The sequence below is a fragment of the Natator depressus genome, chromosome 7, assembly GCF_965152275.1.
Source record: "Natator depressus isolate rNatDep1 chromosome 7, rNatDep2.hap1, whole genome shotgun sequence".
Taxonomy (NCBI): Eukaryota; Metazoa; Chordata; order Testudines; family Cheloniidae; genus Natator; species Natator depressus.
The window spans coordinates 73,347,820-73,374,055 of record NC_134240.1 but is presented as its reverse complement, the minus strand read 5'-3'; the positions used below and the strand labels follow the sequence as shown (position 1 = coordinate 73,374,055).

General features: G+C 42.2%; 1 protein-coding gene across 6 annotated transcripts in view; it reads right to left on the bottom strand.

Moving 5' to 3' along the window:
• GRID1 (glutamate ionotropic receptor delta type subunit 1) overlaps positions 1-26,236 on the bottom strand; it is a 791,498-nt gene that overhangs the window by 32,092 nt on the left and 733,170 nt on the right. For all 6 annotated transcript variants that reach the window (XM_074958779.1, XM_074958780.1, XM_074958777.1 and 3 more), the window contains exon 13: positions 7,458-7,653. In XM_074958779.1, the coding sequence (XP_074814880.1) occupies positions 7,458-7,653 (196 nt within the window). The remainder of the gene's footprint in view (positions 1-7,457; positions 7,654-26,236) is intronic.

Below are 26,236 nucleotides of genomic sequence, written 5' to 3'. Positions count from 1 at the left end.
ATACTCCTATTTATCCCAGGGCTGCTTGGGGAAACATTAACTTCCTCAGGCATTCCATTTCCATTACAAGGCAATGCCTGGAGAATCATGCAGCTATGGCCTCTATTACCCAAGCTGCCCTGGATCTCTGTTTTGCCCAGAGAAGCTTCCCACTACTGAGTTACAGTTGGTGGGAAGCCTTTTGACAAGGTCAGTCTCTCTCTGCCGTTTATGATATTGCTATCCCGAGTTATGATCTGATACTGTGAAACAGTAAATAAAGTCCACCAGGCCTTTGTGTATCAATTATATATTTTTGTGATATAACCAATTCTGCCCAGTACCATCAGAACTGTATATCATTATTTCTCTGAAATCCTCAGGATTTTAGCATAAACAGAAGTCTGAGTTATAAACCCTTAATTATGCACACTTCTCAACCTCCAGAAATCCTGGAGGAGGTAAGATTGTTTTCTTTCTCTGATTGCCAAAGAGAGAGGTCCCAAAGATCTTTTTTCCATGGAGATGATTTTCTTTTCTGCCGTTTCCTCTACTTTCATAATATTTGCTTCTTTAAAGAAGGGAGATTCCTTTCTCTTAGTATTTATATTACATAAAAAGCTTCCTGTGTGACCAAATATTTGGCTGCAGTCTAAATTCAGCACACTTCAAATCCACATTAACATCCAATCTGACAGGTAGGCAGTATCATTTGTGCAATTTAAAGAGGGGCTGTCACACTGGGAAAACTTAAAATTATATGCAATATAGTTACCTTTCATATGCTTTTCATTAGGAATGTGTGAAATGAGCTGGAGAAAATACAAACTGATAAGAACTTTCACCCCAAATCCTAACAACCTCTTTGAGTAAGTCCTGTTAACTTTTGTTTTCATTGCATTTTGAACTTCTTGACATTTTCAGGTCCAAGCCAGTATCAGAAATGGATGGGTCAAAGTGCCATAATTAAGGCTTTTTTCATGGTATTTGGGACCCAAAATGAAATCTGGAAGTGTTAGGGGCAGCTGTCAGGGGAAAGATATATGTGTGTATAGACGGTGGAAGGAAGGGGGCAGACACATGAGGCAAGAAAGGGGCTAGGGTTCTTTGGAGGAGCAGGAAGTGTGAAGTGGAATAAGAAATACCTTAAAATGTATACATTGGGGATTGGGATTTGAATTTGACTCAGTCACATATATTATGCCCCTGATTGGAGTCCCAGGGTGCATGCAGGTAATACATCAAAACTAGCCAGAGCTAAACTAATAGCTTGGTTAAACTATGGTGATAGCACTGATGGTGGTGTTTTTTCCCCTCTGCCCATAAAACGTGCTTTCAAATGGAAATCCAGCAGATGCTAATAGAATGGGACAATTGCCCTGGCTAGCAGGGAAAGAGGTATGGTACAGACTAAGAAGGTAAAGAGGAAATTTGAAGGGAAAAAAACCCCAAAGTTATATCAACAAAATTTCTTCTTTACATTCATCAAAATAGGTTTATCAGACTCCCAGGATATAAAAGGGAAAATCAAAGAGGATAAGGAGAGTGCAGAGAAGGACTCAGTAATTGCTTTTCATTATTCCTCACTATAGAAGAAGACTGGAAAAAGACCTGTCACAGGGCCCTTGTTTATTAGTAGTGAAGTGAGGCTTTTTTAGAGAACAGATTGAAACAAGAAATGATGAAACAACTTGACTTTCAAATAAATACCCAGATGTGGCTGGAATTCATCTGAAACTTCTGATGAAACTGACACATGAAGCATCTTGAATTACAAACAATACTGCATTCATCATTACAAGACAGATCACTTCTTCGCACAGCTAATATACTGGCAGATAGAATGGTCACCAACATTGTACCCTTCTCTACAGTGTACCAAAGAAATGTAGAGGAGTTCGCTTTATTCTGGTATCAGAAAAATAGATCAGAAAATCCATAAGGATAGAACTATAGAGCACCAAGCTTGCTATCAAAGAATGGCAAACAATCATGACTTGTATAAGGAAACAACTAGCTTATTTAACATGTTGTAACTATTTGAAAGAGTTAACAAAATAATGGATAAAAAGCCAGTGGATATTTAGGCTTTCAAAAGGCATGGGCAAGAAACTATTGAAGCAATTTTGTAATTTCTGGGGTTGAGAGGTAAAGCCCTACCATGGATTACAAAAGGTTTCAGAGACAGGAAGCAAAGAGTAGAGATAAATGGTTGATATTTAGCATACAGAGAGGCTAATAGAAAAGTGCCCCAGAGATCAGTTTGAGGCCATGTATTGCTTTATCTAAAGGTGTGAATTGTGAGGTGGCAACATTATTGGTGACAGAGAATGTAGATCGGTCAAGAGAACAGGAGGGCTGCAAGGAATTCCAGAGGACCTAAGAAAATGCATATGGTAACTGGACAGCACAATGGTATATATGAACAAAGGCCACGTATATTGGAAAGAATAATCTAACTATTCCTATGCACCAACATTTTGAGTGAAGTGTTGTAATATCTCAGGGAAAACAATGATATGTGGACTGCTCAGTAAAAAATAAAAGCCCGGTTCAATATTCAGTGGTGATTTTAAAAATTAACAAGATATTAGGAGGCTGTTAAAAGGGGAGAGAGAACAATATAGAAAAATATTATAATGCTATTATATAAATCAATTCTACATCCTTACCTTAGATACTGTATTCGGTTTAGGTCACTTCATTGCCAATAAAACATAGCAGAAATAGAAAAGATTCAAAGAATGGCAATGAGAATTATTAGAATCAGGAGAAGGAAGGGTTCCAACAGGGAGAACTTTAAAAAATTATTGCTATTTAGTTTGGAAAAGAAAAGAGTAAGAGGGTTTATCATGTCTACATCTGAAATAATGAACAGTATAGAAGGAACTTATCAGGTCATCCTATTTATCCTACCCCATCATGAAAACATGCTCAAAATAAAAAAAAGGCAACAATGCAAAATGTCTAAAAATAAATATTTTGTATGCAACATACAATTAACCTGTGGAATGCATTACCACAGGATATCATGCAGGCAAATAGCTTACTAAGCTTCACAGAGGGATTAAAAATGTATATGATTAAGAATAGTGTTTTCAGTTGCATTACCTAGGATAAAATTACAGGAGCTACCAAACTTCATGCTTCTTGGTGTACACTGATCAATAGCTGGAGTGAGAAGGAAATTTCCCGCACAGAACAGTATTGCTGAATTAGTTTTATTTTGGGGAATCTGCACCAGTATTCCCATTTTCAGTACTGTATTATATGGTCCATTGTTACCATCAGAGACTTTTGAACCTGTAAAACCAAATTTACAGTCCAAATCAACTCTCCTCACATATCTTTGGAGTTAAACAAAACCTCACTTGACTCTCTGAGTGCAAATCAGAAATACATTTGTGTCATTGCAGTGCTTAGATACCCTTTGTGTGGTTGCCATCAATGTTTTTAGAAGCTGTGCCTTGAGACAATGGTACATGGTCACTCTGGATGTACAGACCATATCTTTTATGAAAAGATGCATTTTCCATGGCAACAGAAATGCATGAAAGCTTTGAGAACCCTCCTCAACTTTATCTTTTTGTTTTGAGCTGCTTAAAGAGTTCAAATTGCAGAAGCTGATAGGAAATCCTCCGCTAGATTAATGGAGGTGAGTGGAATAGGGCAAAATTGACATGTCTAACACTTATCTATAAAAAAATCCCAGACTGTCTCTCATTGCTTCTCACTGCAGTTGGCATTGCTTTTCTTAGAAATGCTCTGGTAACTAATGTCCATTTTATAATCCAGTATAACTGAAAGATATGGGGAAACTGAGAAGAGTCACAGAAGTTTGGGTTTCAGGGAGAAGTCATATTTTTTCATGGTGCTTACAAAAGTCCTTGTTCTGAAAGATGCACTAGAAATATTTGTGGTTTTGTGCTACAGAGAAATTTAGATTTTTACATTGCAAAAAATTAGAATTTTAAGACTACATTTACATTTCACTTTTGTGTTCTAGGAAATGTATACTGATTGAAAGTCCAGTTTCATTGGCTAACACTGATTTCTCTTTAAAAAAAAACAATTTCTAGATATGATATTTGACATGAGCAACTTGTCTGTTTGTTCAAGGAGCTCAATGAGTTGCGAAGAGAGACATTTAAACTATAAACACCATATTTTACTTGACAATTTTATTAAATATTAAGCCTGATTTAGTAAATGTTTAATCAAATGGAAGCACAGGTCAGCTATGGGACTGAAGAGAAACTGGATTATAGTCTATGTTATTGATGGAGTTGATCAAGTTTTATATATATCACACCAGAACATTAAAATCAGACTGCATTTGACACAGTTATTATCATATAAATTTGAGCCACTTCCCAACTCTGCACTGAATCCCAAAGTTCTTCTAATTGGTATTCTAAACAGTTTGCCAATCTAAAGCTAAAACCTGAGGCTTAAGTAAATCTAGCTATAATAAATGGAAGCCCGTAATAGGTTTATAAAATATGGATATTTACAGCCTTACTGTTGTTGAATATCTTATGACATAATACAAGTGATACAAGGAAAATACATTTAAATACATCCTGCATTTTTCTACAGTTTTAATTTTTTTTTACACATCAATGCATGTGACAGAGTGCTTATCTATATTTTGTGTATTTATTTTTACTATTTTTTCATGCTGAGAAAGCCTCATGAAATAGATGTCTCATTTCCATACAGATCCTAAGCAGTTATAAAATCATACACCAGCACACTTTGTTACAACCATATAATGAGGGACAGTACATATAAAAGAAGGAGAAACGGTGACTGGGCCAAGGGCAAGGCATTTGGCAAAGTCAGCCTAATATTTTACAGTGGTTACAGGTTGAGGCAAACTGTGGGGAAGCCAAAAAAAAAAATAGCTGAAGTTTATAGCAAGAGGACTTGACCCAGAGAAACCGTTACTAGTACAATAATATTCCTACGAGAGAGAGAGAGAGAGAATGAACAAGCCTGACCCCAGGGTCATAGCAGTCAGTGAGAGGCTTTGCATTTACTTTAATGGGCTTTGGATCAGGCTTCAGGTGCAGGGTTTATTCTTCTTCTGCCTCATGCTGTTTTAGGCACACACTGCACACTCACTCAGTCTTTCGCAGACAGAGCAGGGTCAATAGCTCCCAACTGCAACTGCATCCTGCTCAATATCGTTAATGGCAGAGCCGAGAGAATCATTTTCAAAGAACATGTTATCTGACAGATGTAGCCGCACTTTATTCTCCCAGGATCTCTCTGAGAGCTCAGCACCATTTCCTAGAACTGATTTGTCATCTGAAACTATCTGTGGCTTTCTTTGTTTTTTAAATTCTCTGGACTGACTGATCCTGACCAGTTCTCAATGGGCATGTAATAGTCAGTATTTGAGCTGGGTTGGTTAGCTGTGAGGAGTCGAACAAGTCACATGATATTGTTTATGTTCTGTGCTTGAACAGCGTGCACGTACTTCCAGCCAAAATGTTAGTGTTTGTGAATCTAGAATTTGGTTTGTACAAATTCTTGTACATGCAAACATGAAATCCACATTTGTGCCAAAAACTAGATTGCACTTATATTTGCAGAAAGTAAACAAACAAACTGGTGCAAACAAATTTATTTTAAAATTCCACATATTTTACAGGGAATTTGTTGCAATGTACATATAAATTCTACTTTTATATGTATTCAAAAGGTTACCCAAATAGCTTCATAGTAAAAAGTGAAAGTGGTGTCTCCTTTGCTATTTGACAGCAGCGGTTTCAGAGCGATAGCTTTAATAACAAAAGTATTTGGAGGTAGAGCTTAGAGACAACTTTGGGAACAGAGGTCTTGAGCGAAGCAGTGGAAAGAGAAACCTCTGCATGATGGATGCAGCTGTTCAAGCACAGCTGCAAATGCTGGAATTCTGAAAGTGGAATTACACCTGTGATATTTTAGCTTGGCTGCTGCTTTTGCCAACAAAATCTGTTCAAGCATGTTAATAAATTTGATGAGGAATAGAGCATCCACACTTATTTTCCCCTAACAATGGAATATCCCTTGCCTGGAGTCCATTCTTTCCCACTAACTCAGCCTGTGACATTTTAAAAATCTGAAGATTTTAATTTTTCTCTTTGAGCTTCTAGAAAAATAAACATAAAACATTTGAAAAAGTAAAATCATATAGACAAGTCTACATTTAAGTCTCACCTTTTCAAAAGCATAAAAAACTTGTAATACAGTTGTGGACCCAGAGATACCAGTTTTCAGTTTACACCAAAAGAAACTGATCAATGATTTTACATTTATAATATTTTATTTAAAAAAATTAAAAGACTGATAAAAATGAGAATATGATATTCCTCTAAAGAAAGTTTTAACTTTCATTGACTTCCTGTGCACTGTCTGCTGTAATTTACTTCTGATTCACATTTGTCATTCACTTTCTGGCCATGCAGAGCTACAGCACAAGAAATGTGTGTATGCACGCACGCATGTACACTTCTAAGCAACTGGTTGGCTGAAAGTTGAGTGTCTGATTCCTGTGTCATTGCTCTGGGTCAAATTCCATCATTTCTTTGTACTAATGAGAGAATATATTTCAATTAGAAAGTCACAATTAAAAGAAACTGTCACAGGCTTTAGGACCCTGAACAAAGATCATGGCTGCTTGAATCCTGCAGGAACAGTTAATTTTGCTTAAAAATAAGTGTGTGTGTGTGTGTGCGCGCATGCGTATGAGAGAGAGAGAGAGAGAGAGAGAGAGAGAGAGAGAACAGGTGAGTGAATATATTAGTGAGCAGATAACTGCATGAATGGGTAATATGTGAGTGGGTAGATGAATTTTTGAACAACTGGAGTACCATTGTATAAACAAAAATGACCAAAAACCTGGTTCATACTTCTGCCCTAACGTAAGTGGACATAATTTTGCTGAAGTGAATAGGACTAAATTTAATCCACTGACAACAATAATCATGGGTAAAGGACAAGTTTCAGCACCCAGGGAAAATATAAGATGACCCAAGGTAACTTTTTCAAAAGTGATTTAGGTACCTAGGTACCACAATCTCATTAAATGTCAATGAGACTTAAGCCATAAAAATGGGACTTACCTACATAAGAAAATTTTACCTTCAGTCTTAAAAAGAGGAATGGGAAAGGTGCAGAAGAGTTTGACATTGTAGTGGACTAGAACAACAGCCGCCTTTCAGAAATGAGTTCCATGTGAGAGTTGGCCAAAGGCTGACATAATTTTGTTGGGAAAAGTATAATTCCTTAGTAGAAGCATAATGCAATCAACAGCTTTGTCCTCAAACCAATTTGCAAGCTTTACTTAAAAGAAACCTAGGAGTGGAATATTTTTTATTTTAAATCCTGCCTATACCACATGACAATCGTTTTCATTCATTAACTCCATGCAAGCTACACAAACACAACACAAACTTTAAAGTAAAACAGCACTATTAATCCATTCTTACCTTCCTGATGCCTTCTGAAGGGTTCGATACACAGTTATCTGCCCCATTATTTTTACTGATTGTCCTCCACAGTTCAGCAAATGTGTTATCCTGCTCCAAAGGGTTTGTCCCTTTTGCTTTGAAGTATTCATACACTGCTGAATCCCTGACAGTACCGTAAGACATATCCATTTGTTTGGACAGATCTTGAAATGTTCTGAAATTCAAGAGATGTTGAACTATTAGTGTTATGTGGTACAATAGAGAGATTTTATTAGTTAAATGATCTCTTTCTATGGCTGTCTTTAGAGAGAAACAAAACACCTACCATCAATCAGTCTCATTTGCATGTCTCTCTTTTATCATAAAAGGAACCCAAAGTGTAATTCAGCTGCACTGAAATCATACGAGGTTTAATTTTACCTGAGTTCTTTTAGTGAAGAGGTTTATGCGGAAGAGATGCCCATCAACATACTGAAATCATGTTGCTATGCTTGTGCAAGAGCACACAGCAATCAAGATTTATTAAAGCATGTGGAAAACAATGTTTAAAGATACAGGTCAAAATCAGCTCTAATTTACATCTATGTAAATAGGGAGCACTTCCACTGAAATTAGTGGGGTTACTCTGGATTCACCCCAGTGTAAAATTGGGCCAAAAATCAATACACTAACTTTCAGTGTACATAGGGCATTACATTCCAAATCTCTTTCCCACACCCCCCAATAAAATAAACAATTTCCATGTGGGCCTAATTCTTATTTACACTAAAGTTGCTTTATCTCACTCTGACAGTGTGGCTGGCCCCAGGGCCGCTCCAGCAGCGGCTGGTGCGGCTGGCTGCAGGACTGCCCCAGTGGTTGGATACAGAGCCGCTCCAGCAGCAGCCGGTGTGGCTGGCTCCTGCAGAAGTGGCAGAGGTTGCAGAAAGTCACTGAATCTGTGACTTCCACGACTTCCATGACAACACGGAGCCCTACTTATAGTGCTTTGCTGCTGGAGGCCTTATCCTGGGATGCTCACAGCCAGCCTACAGGCATATAGGTCACACCCTGAGCATGTGTGTGCTAGATAGCCCTATACCAGCAGCCTGTTTACAGCCCCACTCTGGCTTCCACCAGTCTTGGCTACAACCAGCAAGGTGACCCCAACATGATCCTAGTGCAGAGTTTTCCCAAAACCATGTGCTCTGCAATGTCCAGCCCTCTCCTGGATAGCCCAGAGAAATAATAAGGTGTGTTTTTTTTTAACTTTAAAAGAGACCAAATCAAATCACAGCATATTAACTGGGATAGATACACTCTTCCCCTCAAACACAGTTCTGCATTGTTTTATAGTAAAATAAAACAAATTTATTAACAATAGGACAGAGGTTGAGTGATGCCAAGTAAAAGAAACAAAAGCAGAGATAGTTACAACTAAATAAAAATGAAAACACATTTTAAAAAGTCTAAATCTTAATCTAGCAAGGTACAGTTTTTGTTCAAGATGGTTTCTCTCACCAATCCACATTCTTCTCAGCCACGGCTGACTTTCCTTTTGTCAGAATCCCAGAACAAACCTAGTGTCCATAGTACTTCTGGCTACAGGCAGCGTGATGGGGTCCATCATACCCACATCTGGTTGTCTGCCAGCCCCTGATCGGGCAAACCCTTATGTCATTCCTTCTGGGATCCACGGGTGAGACTTGTCCCTCCTCTTCTGTCTGAGCTGCCTGTGTTTCTCCTGGTCAGCAAGCTTCCACTACTTCAACTCTGCCTCCTCACTAACACCTGGCCGCCAGCTCTGCCCATCTCTCCTCCACTAGCAGCTTTTTCCACTGTAGTCTCCACAACTCTGGAGGCCATTGCTGCTGCTGCTGCTTCTGGATCATCTTGGGAAACATCTGCTTGGTCTCCTGCATGCTCTGTAGGAGAAAAATGGACCCTTCTTCTTGCCACCTGGTTTGTCCGCTAGCTCCAATTTCTTCTGATTAGCTGCTGACAGACCTGACTACACACCCAGCTTTTCTAACTTCTTGGTGAGCTCAGCACCTGCTCCTTTGTTGCTCATCTTTCCTTTCTTCTATTTCCAAAATAAACAGAACACAATCAAACTGTAACATTTCTTTGACTGTGCCCTTTCACTTGTAAATCACTTAAACCTATTTCACCAATGCTTAAACTGTAAACCTTAGTTAAATTAACAAGTTGTGTGTAAATCCTTTTTAGATTACACCAATTTCATGAGGCTCAGGGGTCCAATCCAGACCAGTAGGAGGTTGTGTCACCACTTGCCCTGCAATCACTTTGCTGCTGGAGCTCCCAGCCTGGGATGCTCCCAGCCAGCCTACAAGCACAAAGGTCTCACCCGGAGTATCTGTGTGCTATTTGTCCTGGTTCAGCAGCTCTGACCCAGCAGCTTGTCTACAGCCCCACTCTGGCTTCCACCAGCCTTGCCTATAACCAGCAAGGTGACTGCAACACACTCCCAGTCCCAAATTTCTCCAAAACCATGTGCCTGGAATTTTCCAGTGTCACCGGGACAGAGGAATAATAGGGTTCATTGCTCCTTTAAAGAGACAAAGGCACATTACAGCTTATTAACTTAATTGTGGTAAGTATACCCTTCCCTGCAAACATAGCACTGAGTTGGTTTATAGTAAAAACAAAACAAATGTATTAACAACAGGACATAGGCTGAGCAATACCAAGTAAAATAAACAGAAGCAAAGAGGTTAAAAGCAAATAAAAGTGAAAAAAAATGCATCTAAAAGTCTAAACCTCAACTTAGCAAGGTACAGGTTTGGTCAAGATGGTTTCTCTCACCAATCATTCTTGCCAGCCATGGCTGACTTTCCCTCAGTCAGGACCTTCCACAGAAGAACAAGATGCTGGCTTCCCTTGTCTTCCTAGATGAAAGATCTTTGCCTAAGCATTTTTCTCATCTACATTCAGTTTCCAGAGACTTCAACCCCTCCTTGTTTGAAGGACCCATCTTTCTCAGCTTGCAAGAGCTCTAATCCCTTGGGTCTGTCTAGAGATGGATGCCAAAGACGGCTTCTGTCTTTTCTTATGTCTTCCAAAGTTCAATGACCTTGTTTCAAGAGGCAGAATGACCTCATGCTCTTTCCCTTCCTGTGGGCTTCCCATCCCTCTGCTACTGTCTATGAAAATGCTGCTTCCCATATTTTGGTCACATCTTGCTTAACTTTTTTGGAGACAGGTAGATAGCTGCCCTCCCTCCTGATGGAGGAAAGCCTGTTTAACCCTTTGTTTGGTCACAGACTGGAAAGCATAGTGTTAATACATATATTCCACAATGCTATTAATTACCAGTGTTATAGGTTTTCATAAAAGACCTCACTCAGTACACTGTTACAATACAGTAATATTGTATACAATCAGTAGAGTCAATTGCTTATCACTTGAGGTTCAGCTCCTCTGTCTTTATAGACTAGTAAACTTTTGCAATGTATTCTTTGAAAAGTAAAATCCGGCCCAAGCTTCTGTCTTCTGCCAAGTTTAGACACTGTGCTGTCTCCTCCTTCACTTGGTAGCCTGATAGCTTTGTTTACGTAATATTAAATGGACCTTCATTGTCTCTGTCTGATGTCCAGGCTGGTTAGAGAAGCAAATACATTTTCCTTTGTCTAGGGAAGATCTGTTTCCCAATTCCCCCTGACATTCCACGCTAAAATATATTTTAGTCATCGTTCTAACATATATAAAACATTCTACATGCATTCATCACACAAGAATCAGTTTTCCAATGACATATTAGTTTTAGTTAGAGATTATAATAATTGTGAGTAGTGGTACACAGAATTGGTCAGGCCAGCTGAAACTCATGCCCTGATACCAATGAGCCCCTTACCCTCCAAATGGGCCTCTGTGTCACAGCACAGTTTATCTCTTTTATAACAACACACAACGAGGCACCCATCTGCTACTCTGGGTGCCTTCGACATTATTTAAAACAATGACACTAAAACAAACAGCAAACCTCCAGCAAAAGTATCCCCTCAACCTAAACCAATAAGTGGGCCTTTCCCCATCAAATCTCCATCCCCTGCAAACAATCACTCCCACCAGCCTCCAAACTCTTAACAAAAAAGGCAAAAAGATAGGCCTTGCACTGTGCTCATTTTCATGGCTTATAGATGAAAGAAAACATAAAATAATAAATTCAGTGACGAGATCCTTGTAATTATTGTTCATTAATTATATCTAATTGCAGCAAGATATTATTTTGTTTCAAGAGGTCTATTACTTTGTCATAATTTTATTTTAATGAAAATGGGGGGGTATCAATCTTTTGCACACTTTTTATTTTTCTCATTTTAGTATAAAAATAAATAAATCTTTGCTGAATGGAGAGCATCAGAATGAATTACATAGTTGACCCTAATAAGGAACCGCTCTAAATCATTGCAGGGCCAGCCACGACAAAATGAATAAATAACTGTCACACTGCTTTCATCCAGTATATTTGAAATGGTAATTTCCTCCTCTCTATTAGTATTTATTCAGGGTGTTTCTAGTGGTCAGACAAGGAGGAAATGTCTTCACAGGACATGAGAACAGTTCCGCTCTTTGAATTTTAATATCCAGTTTATTTTTTTAACATTATTCACTATTCTTCACTTCAGATCTGCAACTCTTTCTTATGAAGAGCACCTTCATATTAGCAGCCCCACTCTATGGGCCAGATGTCTTCAGAGCTATGCCAGTTTCCATCAGCTTATGATGTGAGCAAGTAGTTCTGTCTAGGTTCTTATATCTTCTTCATCACAGCAGTGTTTAAACACCTATCACTTCCACTGCTTGCCATTTTGTTTCTACAAATAGCCTACTCCACCCCGGACACACAGGTACCCACACTGCAGTCTACTTGGATTTTCTTCAAACAGGTCCCTCCCCACAAGGCATCCAACTACCCCTACAAAGTCTTCAAGCTCTTAAGCTCCTTCAAGCATTTTAAGTGGTTTAAGCTCATAAATTGCTTTAGGGACTTGTATCAATTTAAGCTGTTAAGTAGCTTTAAGTATGAGTTTGTGAACAGCATGTGTGGACCTGGGATGAGTTTGGAGCTATACAAGAATCCCAAACCTGGTCTTATTTCAGTTGCTCTCTATTTAGGCAAGATGTAATATTAACTCCCTAACAACTGCTGGTGAGTAAAGAGACTAATGTACACAAGAAGAGTAAGACTATTAGTCGAGTCTTCTAGCATTATTATAACTCTGAAGTGTGTATTCTGGCCTGCCTAAATTGCTTCTGTAATTTCAGTTGGATACGTTCTTCTTCAAATACAATTCTAAACTATTATACATTACTGATGGCCCTGTTAGGGTTTTCATCAGCTCAGCCATATGGACTTGGTTACATTATAGTGATGAATTTTATGAATGTATTATATTCATACACACATTTATGTATATTTTATATGCAACTTTCTAGTAAAGGTACAGTAGAAGGGTACTCAATACATCTGGGTTTTTTGGTGGCACTCTTAAGGATGCCTAATAATGTTGGTCTCTTGTACAGGTTATTGTGTGTATACATAAACATATATTACATTGTAGGCAGAATAGCTTTGACAACTTTAGTTAATATTGCCTAACACTTTCCATTACAGATCCTTCCTTTCAGTTGCTTATAACTTTTGCATACTTCCACTGTTCAGGAAGCAATATTGTTTGAATGTTTAATCAGACAAGAGTTAGGCCAACCTTAGGAACAAGGTTAATGAAAAATTGATAGTTTTACCAATGTTAGAATATTTATCTGGCCATTTTTAATAGCTCCACTTTCTCTGTTTGGAATAGGATCTTGACATTTGGCATTCTACAGTCTTAAACTCAGAAAGTGCCTTCTTCCCCCCATGAAAATCTGGCCAAGCTATAATCCACTGAAAATCAACATTTTTACATGCATAGTACATTTTTTTCAGCATTTGTCCTTCAATTTTCTGAACATACGAGTGCACTAATTTCAATAGGACTAATGATGTACTTAAGTTTATGTGCTTTGCTGAATTAGTGTGGCTTAAATGAATACATGATGTGGGTGCCATTAGTCAGGGAGATTCATGTTATGGTTATGGTCATCTTCTCTTGGATGGTATGAGTGAGATAATCACCCATGACACAGACAAGCTAGTATTTGTGAAGGAACTATTCTTTCAAAATATAGACAACCAATATTCCAGAAATAGAATCTAACATCACTGAGAACAGGGTTGCAGTTTCTGGACTATGGTGGTTGAGCGTGAAATAAGGGAGATTAGGACAGATTTAGGGTATGTCTACATGGGAGTGTAAACCCAGGGTTAGTAAAATTCAAGTTAGCAGATCCTGGGTTTGTTAACCTAGGACTTGAGCATTGACAATCATTTATAACCCCAGGAATATTTGAACCCTGGGTCCTCACTGGGGGCTCGTGTCTACACTGCATTATGGGGGCTCAAGTCCAACCACCCATATCCCAGACTTCCTAGGGCCCTCCCAAAATGTGGCCAGTATCGCCCTTTGTCCTCTGGACAGTCAAGTTTGGTGGATAGTCAAGTGTTCTCACACTGCATCATGAACAAAGAAAGTCAGCCTGTGGAATTGTGGAGTACTTTTGGCTGACTCCAAGAGAACGACACCAGTGGGGCTGCATCTACACTGCAGAGCAATAGGGCTGGTAGCCAGATCATAGCTTGACTCTGGCTCTGACCCTCCATCCCTATGGGGTCCTGGGACTGAGCCTTGGGCCAGTGTGATTTGTGTGTAAATGAAAGAGAAGTTAGGCTTCAGCCAGAGTTCAATCCCTGGTCTTATATTGCCATGTAAATATACCCATAGTTTCCTTCCTTCCTCCAACAAGTTTTCTGAAGAAGTCTCAGTTCAAACAAAATTGTGTGAATATACTTAGCCTTTCCCAGTGTTTTCTGGTAGTGCTGCATGCTTGTGTGTTTTCTTGATGTAGTCTGTAAATATCATTATAATTAAACCATTTGCTTTATTTATAACTAGAAAATGGATGGCTACTTTAAAATATAGAGGTTAGTTGTGGACCATAAGATTTGCCTTTGAGGCACATAGTTAGCACTACAGGAAAGGAGAGGAAGGGTTGGGAAGTAGCCTCTAGTAACAAATAGTCTCTGGTGTCAGTGCATTGGTGCAAAATATACAAGGTGAAATCGTAGCCCATTGAAGTCAAAGGCAAGCTCACAGTATTCATCCAGATCTAAGCAAAACATGTAAGGAGCTTTGTACCAAAACATTTGTAGCATAATAGGGATCCCGATGCAATTCAATCAGCTGCAAAAAAATCTTTTCACCATTTTATTTATAGAATTAATATGTTTTACAAATCACATCATCCTCCCCAGCCCGTAGTGTCATTACAATGTATTAATATGACTTTGGAACATTTCCCACAACTCCTACGGCTCCATACACAGAAGATTCCATCAGAGAATGGATCTACACTCCTTTATTCAAAAGGGGTTAGAGGTGGCAGTCACTTTTATGGCAGTGTTCTCCACCTCCTAGAGAGGTGATTCTGTGGGTCCGGAATCAATCTGGAAGGAGGAGCAGAGGAACTGAGCATGCTGCGAGGGAGAAGTAGACAGATTACAGGTAGTGCCATGGGGACACATATCTTTTCCCCTTTTGGCCCACAGAGATTCTCTGGAAGAAACAATACAGACTGGGATGGGCTGTCTTTTCTGCAGTGCTCCACTTAGTGGACCCTGAGAACAGCCATGGCCAAGGGAAGTCCCTGGTAGCATAGTCTCATTGGAACCACATTGCCAGGGAGCCAGTAGAGTACTGAAGGAAACAGCCAATATAGAGAACCCTGGCTTTCTACCGATCCCTGAGCATCTACCAAGTTTGTGAGCAGGTCCTGTGGTATAACCTGCAAGAAGGCAGGAGGATGAGATAATAACTCTACCCATTTCCCAAATGGCATAATTAAGTAAGAATTACCTCCAAAATGATAATTCTGGTGAAGACTTCCTCTCCTACAGATACTCTACAATAGGGGACGATCTAGGCCATGGTATTTACCAAACAAATCTTTATTGCTATATAAAGTAAAGAAATGTGCATGAAATGTGTACCCTGTAACCGGAAGTGATGCTGAACGTTCTCTTTGCAGCAGAAGAAAAAGGCCTGCAGATGGTTAAGACTTGGAAGATGCAAAAGAAAGCTGTTATCGCCCTATGCTTTGTATGATGAATTAATAGCCAGCACAGTGCAGTTTTCCCAGTACTTTCTCATATATCTTTTATTTTAAACTTTAAAAACTAATCCGTTTGCTCAAATACCAGGCAATAAATCTTCCACTCCTAGTGAAAATCATGCTGCTCTAATCAAATTTCGGATTCTGATCAGATCTCAGGCTTGTTTCATTCCTTAAAGCCAGCTGCTGTCACCACTCAGATTTTATTTCCTTTTGTAAACAGCCATTAGTTGAACTCAGCTTCCTTAACTGTCCATATTATATCTCACCACTCCAACGAGAAAAGTCCCATGCACTTAATACTGGAAAATATTTACAACAAAAATCTACCAAAAAGCAGGATGGCCCCATTAACTGTACCATCAAAAAGAAAAGGAGTACTTGTGGCACCTTAGAGACTAACCAATTTATTTGAGCATAAGCTTTCGTGAGCTACAGCTCAGCTCACGAAAGCTTATGCTCAAATAAATTGGTTAGTCTCTAAGGTGCCACAAGTACTCCTGTTCTTTTTGTGAATACAGACTAACACGGCTGTTACTCGGAAACCTGTACCATCAAAGTTACTGGATCTCATAATCCATTAAGGGACTGCCTGTTAAGTGTGATTAAAGTTAAAGCCAGTGAAGCAGCAAGAGACAATATACTTTATTTACAATTATAAGAGCAGAATTTTTAATTTGTAGATAAACAAGTCCATTATGTAGATATTAGGCAATATGCTGTAAACCAATTGTTTTAAGTAGACGTCTTTTTTGTTAATCAAAACAAAAATGTGTCTCAATCATTTCAAGCTCGTATATTTTAGAACTGTATTATTGGCTAAGAATATATTTAGCATATATTCTCACCTGCTAGTTAGGATGTAATTTTGTGATGTAATGTATGTTACAATGGTGTTGCATTTGTTTGACGTTAATTTAACAGAAAGATAGAGTTGTGTCAGTAACTAACAGAATTTAAGAGAGTCCTGGAGCATACCATGACCAGGAACAAATATTTGTGTCCTAGAATGAACATTTCTGAAGTTTCTCTATTAGCATTTATAATTGTGTTATGCCAGGTCAACACTAAACACTTTTGACAGTATAGCAATGTAGCGTGGGTTATGGGCTTTTTTATGACTTTTTTTTTACCAGCACACCTCCGGAACATTCATTCAGCTTATATTAAACAAGCAAGTACATGGTTCTGCCCATGTCGCTTATTTCTCTCAGGGAACTGGTATAAGCTTTGCTGCCAAAAGCACTCATTTGGTGGTTTAAGCTGCTGAGACACTAGCACAGACCTGGACCTAGATAACTAGAGTTAATTGGTGATCAGCAAAACAAACAGAAACTATATACTGGGCCTCAGCTTCAGGGAGGGAGAACTAAAACTCGAGCTACAGCTTCATGTAACATCACTATTCAGGTCCTCCAAAGATCTGGGTGAGGTCTTCCAACAAGAGAGAAATGAGAACCTAATATTTCTCATGGGGAAAACGACCAGTTTTGTTTCGTTTCTTTAACATTGAGATGGCCTTTACACAAAGGAAAGTTAGCGTAAAAAGCAAAAATATTTCTTGTTTGTTTTTTTCCTTTGTAGTTCACTTTTTAAAAGGCTTGGAGAAAGCAGCACGTCTGGATGCTAGTGTGTAAATTCCATTACTGTAAACAAATTATATAACTATCAGTGTGATGTCATTTCAAAAGTAATCGGAAGTCATGTCACAGCAATCAATATGGCATTTTATCTTGACTGCAGCCTCACGGGATAACCATAGACAATAATGGAAACACTGACAGATCCTTAATTTAGAAGTGCACTGTTATTAGCATTCACTGCTGCGAATGCTCAGTACTGTAGAACTGAGGATTTTTACAGTACAATGCTTTTATGGAGAATTTTACTACAGCAGTTACTGAATTTACAATATTGTTTGGAAATGCTGAAATACACACACTTTTAGTTCCTGTGTGCGCAATGCCCCAAAATAGTATTTATTAATAAGTTAAAGTTGAGAAATCAAACAGTCAAGAGTCAGATTTTTAAAAAATATATGTTCACTACCCAGCCTTAATTCTACCACCTCGGGAACGTGCCTTAAAATATAGTCTTTGTTCATATCACTAAATATTAGTTGTCAAATAATACAAGTTAGAGGTCTGCTCTCTTAAGTGGAATTCACACATGTTGTTAACTTATGCTATACAATATCTGCATACATTGAGATTTTCTAGAGATTGTTAAATACATTTACTACTTATCCAGTTTGAGCAAGGACATTGCTAACCCAAAAGAAACCAATAAGGGAAGCGTTTAGCTCAGGGTGACCACGCTAAGCTTTTAGTTCAATGGTACAGCTAAGCTTTTACCAGAAGAGCGCCTCTAAGATGAAGTGCTGCTAAGTGCATGCAATGTTCTAAGCCATTCTTCTTAAATAGAGGCTCAGAAAAAGAACAGAAAACATATACTACAAATGTTCCAAATTCCCAATTTAAAACACTCCTAACTTTTAATCTTCTTAGTAGCTTTTCTTCAAACTTGGCTCAAATGCTGGAGCTCTCTGACACCTATGAAATTAGATCAATTTGAGGTTTATAGCTACAGCTGCTTTAGAATTATGTGAGTGCTAAATTTTTGATCAGAATGTAGGGGAAAAACATGTATTTTTACACCAGAAAAAGGAAGGTGGAGGATTTGTAAGTAAAAAAATCAAACAAATAGCTGAACTGATGTTGCCTTCCTTCTGAAAACAAGCCCCCCCAAAACAACTATGGATCGAAACCAAGCATGATTAATCTCATCCCTAAAGAAATTCTTTGAGAAAGTGATCAGCAGCAAGCAGAGAAGGGTTAGAAGGGAATTCTGAATCCAAGTATATAAGACTGTTCATGTTTCAAAATGTATAAAACTGTTAAATTCAAATGGACTTGTCAGCTTCCACGGAGACAGAATGATGGCTTCAGGGGACAAACGCCAGCTCTTCTCTGTCTGAGTTCCAGCCAGATTTGATCACTTGGGAACCGGAGGTGTAATGTGTGCTCTGGGCCACAGCCTGTGACATGTCCTTACTGGCTGGTGAAGACTGGCAGAGAAAAGCTGGGTCCATTACTTTTGGAGATTGCCAGTGTTGTTCTCCTCTGCTCACATATGTAAATTAGGCTCATGCTCAGTTGCCTTTCTTAATTGGAGCCAAAGGACACTTATGAACCAGATAGACCCCCAAGCCCACAAGTTAACACCACAGACTAGGTAACAGCGAGTATTCTAAACCTTTTAAAACCAGTATTAAAACTGGTTGTAAATATATTATGTAAGCACAATGAAATAACTGGACAATGTGATAAGAGAAATGTTCCATTGTTAAGGATGACCTATAATAATCACTATGCCACCTAACGAAGAAAAATCTTAATATCAGATTGCCCAGAAATTCACAATGTACTGTATAGAGATATTACTAATATCCATGAGAGTAGGTTGTGTGACGTAATATAACATATTCTAATGTCAATGTCTACTTCGAAGCAATAATGCCAAAACTGTTTGAAGCTTGGTTGAACAAGCACTTGTTTTAATAGAGAGTATATTTCACTGAAAGATAGTCCTGATCTAGATACAAACATTCCCAAATTCTGGGAGGTTCAGATCCATAGCTTTAGTTTGTGCCCAGCTCTAATTTAATTTAGGATTAAGGATCAGATAGATGAGCTCTTAAATCATCCATCATTAGATTGCCAGCCCCTCTGCAATGACATTATAGAATTCTGCACTGTTCTGTTTTACTGCAAATCAAAGTCATATTTAATTATCCCCGACTGGGGCTTGATCTTCCAAATGCTGAGCAGCAGGGTCCTGATCCAGCAAAGAACGTAAGCATATATTTAACTTCAAGAATTTAAGTGGCCCCATTGAAATCACACGCAGAATGTTCACCTGGCAGCAACAAATCCTTCTCTAGTAGCTACACTGATCCATATTTTACATAAAATTTATGTTACTGGTTATAATCGGGGGGAGGGACCACAAAAAATGCTCCAAATGACTCCCAGAAATCCTGGCGGACAAAGCCTCATGGGAGTTTTTACCAGAGAAGCCACACGTATTAGAGCCTGTAAGAAGTGATGCACTCTGTAGCATTGCAAATATCTGAATGGAACACAGAGATTTAATATAATTCCAAAAAACACTGAATAAATATTTCTGAATTCTGCCAATTTATGATCTTTTGCAACATGATTTAATTTTCTCTGTGCTGTAATGAACAATGAGGAAAAACGCTTCCTTTCAGCTGAACAGGAGGAATTCTTTAAAATATTTGCATTTAAATTCTTCAACACAAAGTACAAGAGCAGAGGCTTCCTAAAAAGGTCTCCAGGAGTTGGTGAGCTACTCAGAGTGAGCAAGCTCCCCAACATAGTTAAAAGATCTGCAAATGCCCCATGGAAAACTCCACAGAGCACTCAGTTTAAAGAATGTTCTGTCTGTACATGCCCAAGTTGCTAGGTGGCTGTCTAGTTTACTGGGCAAGCAGGGGGTGGTTTGTGTGCTCTTGCTTTTGGCAGTGTGTGATACCCTAAAGAGGGAGAGAGTGGTGGGGACAGTCCTTGCAGAAAGGACTCAAAGGTGGCAGGACCTGCTAGATTGGGGTGGGAGGAGGATAGCACCTGGCTTCCCCTTCCCATTTGGCCTCTATGGATCTACCAGGCCCCCAGTGGTTCTTCTCCCATCTCCCCGACCCTGAGACATAGACTGGAAGAGGAGCCAAATCTCTTGGAAGAAGTGGACACTCAACCAATGGCACCAGAGGCATTTGGAGGTGCTAAAGCAGGAAAGGAGAGGACAGAGAAGCCACCTCTTTCTGAACCAAGGGACCTTAGTGATATCAGAACCTCAACTCTTACATTTGAAATGTTGACATTTTGCTGTCTGATTAGACCAGCGAATCTTCAGGAACTCTCCCCGCACAACCATCCTCTCCCTATGGACAGCAATGCCTTCTCTTCTCTCCTTGCCCTTTTTGCTGCTGAGTGCTCTCCTCTTCAAGACTCCTTCCCCAACTTCCTGTGGCTCTCTCCTTAAGGGAGAGAATGAAGAGCTGTGGGCAGAGAAGCAGCTTGAATGGACCTTGGGCAATAGGGTAGTCACTCTTCCCTGACAGCTGACAAAGGCATATGCTCGGAAGAGGAGGATAGGAAGTCAACATACCTGAAAGATGGACTCCCTTATTGAATTACCCCATTTGGCAGCTGCATAGCTCCAAATGAATAAGCCTCATTGGCTCTAGGGGCCAAGAGTTCAGCCTGTTCCTTTGGAACAATAATATTTTGCAGCTCCTCCTCTTCAGCCTGAAACATGTCCCTCTGCTCCTACTCATTATCAGCACCCTCACTGACACCCTCCATGCCTGATTTCAATGTCATCCTATTCATGAAGTCAGTCTAACAGCATATAATCTTTAATTGCAGCAGCATCTCCGTCAAGATCTAACCCCTACATCCCCAATAGCTTGGTCCCTCTTAGGGATTTTGCATTCAATCTCAGTTTTAATGCCACAGTGCTTTGACATTTAGAGTCAGAACTGCCTGGTCAGGAGAAGGAACGTTATGAGGAAACTGTGCTGCCTTTGCCCTTAGCCCTCTTGCTTCCATGTTCTTGGGAATGTTGCCTCTATCAGAGCAATGCTTTCTGATGTTTTGCATGAGGTATCGCCTCTCCTCCTGTTGCTGAAGTGATTGCTGCTGATCCTTGCCATTTGCTCTGGAAGCTATTCTGAAATAGACCTATATGTGGGCAGGGAATTCATCCATGGCCTAGCAGGGAACCCTGGCCTACAAAATAAAAACAACAATAATGCCTTCTACTTAGAGATGGAAACACTAGCAAGGCAGACGAACACTCTAAGTCAAACAGATGTAGTGTAAGCAAGTTATATTCTACTAAAGTCAGTGGAGCTGCAGCCACTGATACCAAGTGTGAATGTGGCTGAATATCTAAAGACAAAAACTGACATGGGCCTCGACTGCTGTTTATGGGCTTCTTATCATCAGTGAAGCAGCAGCAGGCTCTAAGAGTGGTTTAAACTAGCAGAGACCTTTGTCCTGCTAAATAAAATGATAAGACTTTCTACTTAGGAATGGAATTTATTTTATTATTTTTTACAAAACCTGTCACCATGGCAATGAGTCGCTTTCCTTACGAGTAAAACAAAACATAAACTAACCCTCGGCAGGCTAAAACACTACTAAAAACTAAAACACCCAGTTATCATAACTGTCACTATTTGGCATCTAAAAGCCCCAGTCAGGATTGTGGCCTCATTGCACCAAACAGTACAAACAAAGAGCAAAATACAGTCCCTGCCCCAAAGAATTTAGAATCTAAAGCCCTGATCCTTCAACCAATTACACACATATGCTCAACATGTGTGAGCAGTCCTATTGAGTTCAATGGAACTACCTCTCCATGTAAAGCTAAGCACATGCAAAAGTGTTTGAAGGATCAGGGCCAAGAAAGTCAGACAGAAATAGACAAACAAAAAGTATTAGCCAAAGGACATACATACAACACATCAAAAGCACGGAACTTGTCAGAAACTCCCACCACTATTTAATGTCTCCAAAACAACCTTCTCCCCTTCCTGCATGACTTAGCCCAGATGAAAAATACAGAAAACAAGACAAATACAAACAAAAAATACCCTTAAAAGCCTCAGTTCTGCCATGAACTCCACATGGGCTCACGGCAGTCAATGGGGCTCTGCTTTTACAGAGATTATTAAAGGATCAGGGTCTAAATTAACAAGAAAACATACTAACTATGCAAACAAAAAGCTGAAACAAAATGATTAACTAAACACTAAGCTGAATAAATGGCCTATAATATTATTTATTATTGGTTCCTAAACATTAATTAATACTAGCTGCACATGCCATAGCATCAAACTTTCCTTGGCTTTGGGCAGCTGCTGTATTTGAATGAGACTTAACCGACAGGCACAGAAATCTGTCCTACACAGTCAACTGAAATATCACTTTCCCCTCACAGATGGAATTACTAATTGTGGTATTTTTGCCAAAGGGAAGGCCCTCTCCCCCATCCCCTGCCCCAATCCCTCCTAAAAACAGCCTTCTTTCCGAGCTTACTCATACTTTAGATAAAGACAAGGTCTGATCATCTTCCCATTAAATCAAAAGGGAGCGGGATTGAACGCTTGGTGATTCATTGTGCAAACATATATTTAAAAACCTGTAATATCTGCAGGGTTGTCTTTTGAATACAGGAATTAGAGCTTGCCTAAGCACGGCCTCGCTCCTTGAGACCCCAGCCATAACTGGCACTATCAATGCTCTTTATTACAATTATTATTATTATTTAACATTTATATTGTGATGGTACCTCAAGGCCACAATTGCGTTGGTCCCCACTATGGTAGGTGGTGTGCAGACAGATAATAAATGACAGTCCCTGCCCAAGGATATTACCATCTAGAAGAGAGCATAGGGTAGACTCTGCCAGACAGGAACCCATGGGATCTTTTATAGTAACCTGTAGGGAGCCAGTGTGGCTCCCCTCCGAACCAGAGGGTAAGGAGCCACCCTCTGGGCCTGAGTGGGCGGGGCCAGGCCGAGCTTCCGCCAATCTCCGGAAGGGGAAGGGTGGGACAGGAAGTACAAAGGGCGGGGCCCTCTGCCCAGTGAAGAGAACACCAGGGAGGGAGACAGACACAGGCTGCCGGCTGCTCCCTCACAAGCCTGCTGCTGACCCAGGCGAACCCCTGGGCAAGGAGAGGCCTTACCGGGGGGAAGGCCTGTGGCAACCAGGGCTGCCGGCCGCTGCATATCCGGAGGAACCGGGGCTGCCTGCAGCTGAATATCCGGAGGAACCGGGGCTGCCCGCAGCGGGTTATCCAGAGGAACCGGGGCTGCCCACAGCGGATTATCCAGAAGAACCGGAGCTGCCCGCAGCGGATTACCCAGAGGAGATGGAGATTCAAGAGCTGCCCGCAGCGGAATACCCGGAGGAGATGGAGGGACCGGAGCGACCCGCCTGAGAGAGATCGGGTAGGAAGTAGCCCAGGGGCCCAACTACACCGTGGGGTGGGTGTGTTTTGTCAGCGGGTGCAGATTGCCCGCTGACCCAGCAGCGGGACCTTCGCCTCCCGCCACTGTCAGGGCCCTGGGCTGGAACGCAGTGGAGTTGGGTGGGCCTGCGTTCCCCTACCCCGGCGCTTCCCTGCCTGAGGGGCGCGCTACTGACTCTTGCCGGCGCTCCCCTGCCTGAGGGGCGCGCTACTGACTCTTGCCGGCGCTCCCCTGCCTGAGGGGCACGCTACTGACTCCGGCCAGCCCACCTCCCCGCTAATTTCCCAATGCCTGGGAGGTGGGACCGAGGCCTGCTACAAAGACCACTGCTCTCCATCGCCCCTAGGGGCTCGGAGGACCGACACCCGTCACAAGTGGTGGAGAATGCGGGCAGGCGATCCCAACCCCTGCTGAAAGGGGTGAGTGCGAGGGCGCCTCTGAAGCTCCCCTATTGGAAAGATGGAGATGGAAAGGCTTCTCAAGTTCCTGGCTGAGAGCCAGCAACAGCAGCAGCACCAACTCGTGCAACAGCTGGGTGCCCACCAGCAGCAGTTGCTCCAAACCCTGGGGGCTCCGCACCAGGAACAACAAACCCAGTGCTTCCAGCAGCTTGCAACCCTGTGGTCGGGCCATGGTGGCGCTCAACCGGAGCGGGCAACCACCCCGACCCCTCCCGCCCCACCGATCCGTCTGGCCAAGATGGGGCCTGAGGATGACCCGGAGGCCTATCTGGTGACTTTTGAGCGGGTGGCCTCAGTGGCTGGGTGGGCGCCGGACCAATGGGCAACACTCCTCGCCCCGTATCTGACGGGGCTAGCCCAGAAAGCTTATCGTGGGCTCCCAGATGATGAGGCCCGCGTTTATGCTCGAGTGAAAGTGGCTATCTTGGATGCCTTCGACATTACCCCGGAAACCTTTCAGCGACGGTTTCGGGAAAAGGTCTACCCACCGGGTGCGAGACCCCGGGCGGTGGCCCAGGACCTGAAGGACGCGGGTACCCGATGGCTCCAACCCGAGCGCCGAACCGCAGCTGAGGTGACCGAACAGGTCATCCTCGAGCAATTCGTGCACATCCTCCCACCCCAGGGGAGGGCTTGGGTGTTAAGGCACCGACCCCAAAGTCTGAGCTCGGCCGTCGCGCTTATGGAGGACTTTCTCGAGGCTGAGGCCCCGGTAGGACCGGCCGCCCGCCCCTCAAACCCTGGACCCAATGCACAGAAGCTTGAACGGAGGGGGGGGCCCACCTCCCAAACCAACGCATCCCACCGTACCCGACGCCCAGAAGGCGGCAGGACCGAGTTTTCTCGATGGCCCGAGTCAGCACCATACTCCGGCCCTGGACGCTTAACCCGACCACCAGGCCCCAGCCCTCTCTGTGGCCCCACTGGGGCCCCCAAGCGGCTGGCGTGCCCAGAGGTAGGACCTTGTTTTCGATGTGGCGAGTATGGGCATCTGCAACGGGGCTGTCCTGCAATGGACTGCAACTTTGGCCTGGTGTGCGCCGGCAAGCGATGGGCCCGTCTGCCCTCTGTGGCCAAACTGACAGCCCCCATGGAAGTCGCCGGGGTCCCCGTGGTGGGTCTAGTCGATTCGGGCTGTGGCCAGACCCTTGTCCGCCAGGCGCTCTTCTTGGACCCCCAGCGGACCGTCGGGGAAGTGCGGATTCAGTGCATCCACGGAGATGTAATATCATACCCCACGGTGTGGGTCCCCATGACGGTGCGTGGAGTAACGCAGTTAATGAATGTGGCGGTGGCATCATCCCTCGCCTATCCGGTGATCCTGGGCCGGGACTGGCCAGACTTTGTCGAGGTGCTCCAATCCCTACCCACCAAAGAGGCGTTCAAGGGAGGCCCGCCTGAGAAGAGGACAGGACCGGACTCGGGCTCCGACCCTGGAGCGGAACCAGGCCCCACCCCTGGACAGGAGGGCCTGGAAATGGGGGGTCCCCCTCCCGACCTGGTGGACTTTAGCCGAGATCAAAGGGAGGATCCTACGCTCCGGTTTGCCTACGAACAGTTGGCCCGGGTGGACGGTGAGGTCGTGGAGGCGCAGCGCACCGCCCAGTGGCCCAGGTTTGAACTAAACCACGAGCGCCTCTACCGCCTTGACCGCGACCCCCAGACCCAAGAGGTCCGGACCCAACTCGTGGTCCCCCGCATCCATCGTCGGGCTGTCCTGAAGCTTGCACATGACATCCCGGCTGCCGGCCATTTAGGGCAGAAAAAAACTGTGGCCAGGGTCCTGGCCAGGTTCTTCTGGCCTGGCGTCCACCGTGAGGTAAAGGAATATTGTGCGTCGTGCCCAGACTGCCAACATGCAGCCCCGGCCGGGGTACGGAAGGCCCCTCTGGTCCCGTTACCAGTCGTCGGTGTGCCATTTGAGCGGGTAGCAATGGATCTCGTCGGGCCCTTCCCAAAAAGCAAGGCGGGCCATCAATATATCCTCGTCCTGATGGACTATGCCACCCGCTTCCCGGAGGCCATCCCCTTAAGAAGTATCACCGCCCGCACTATC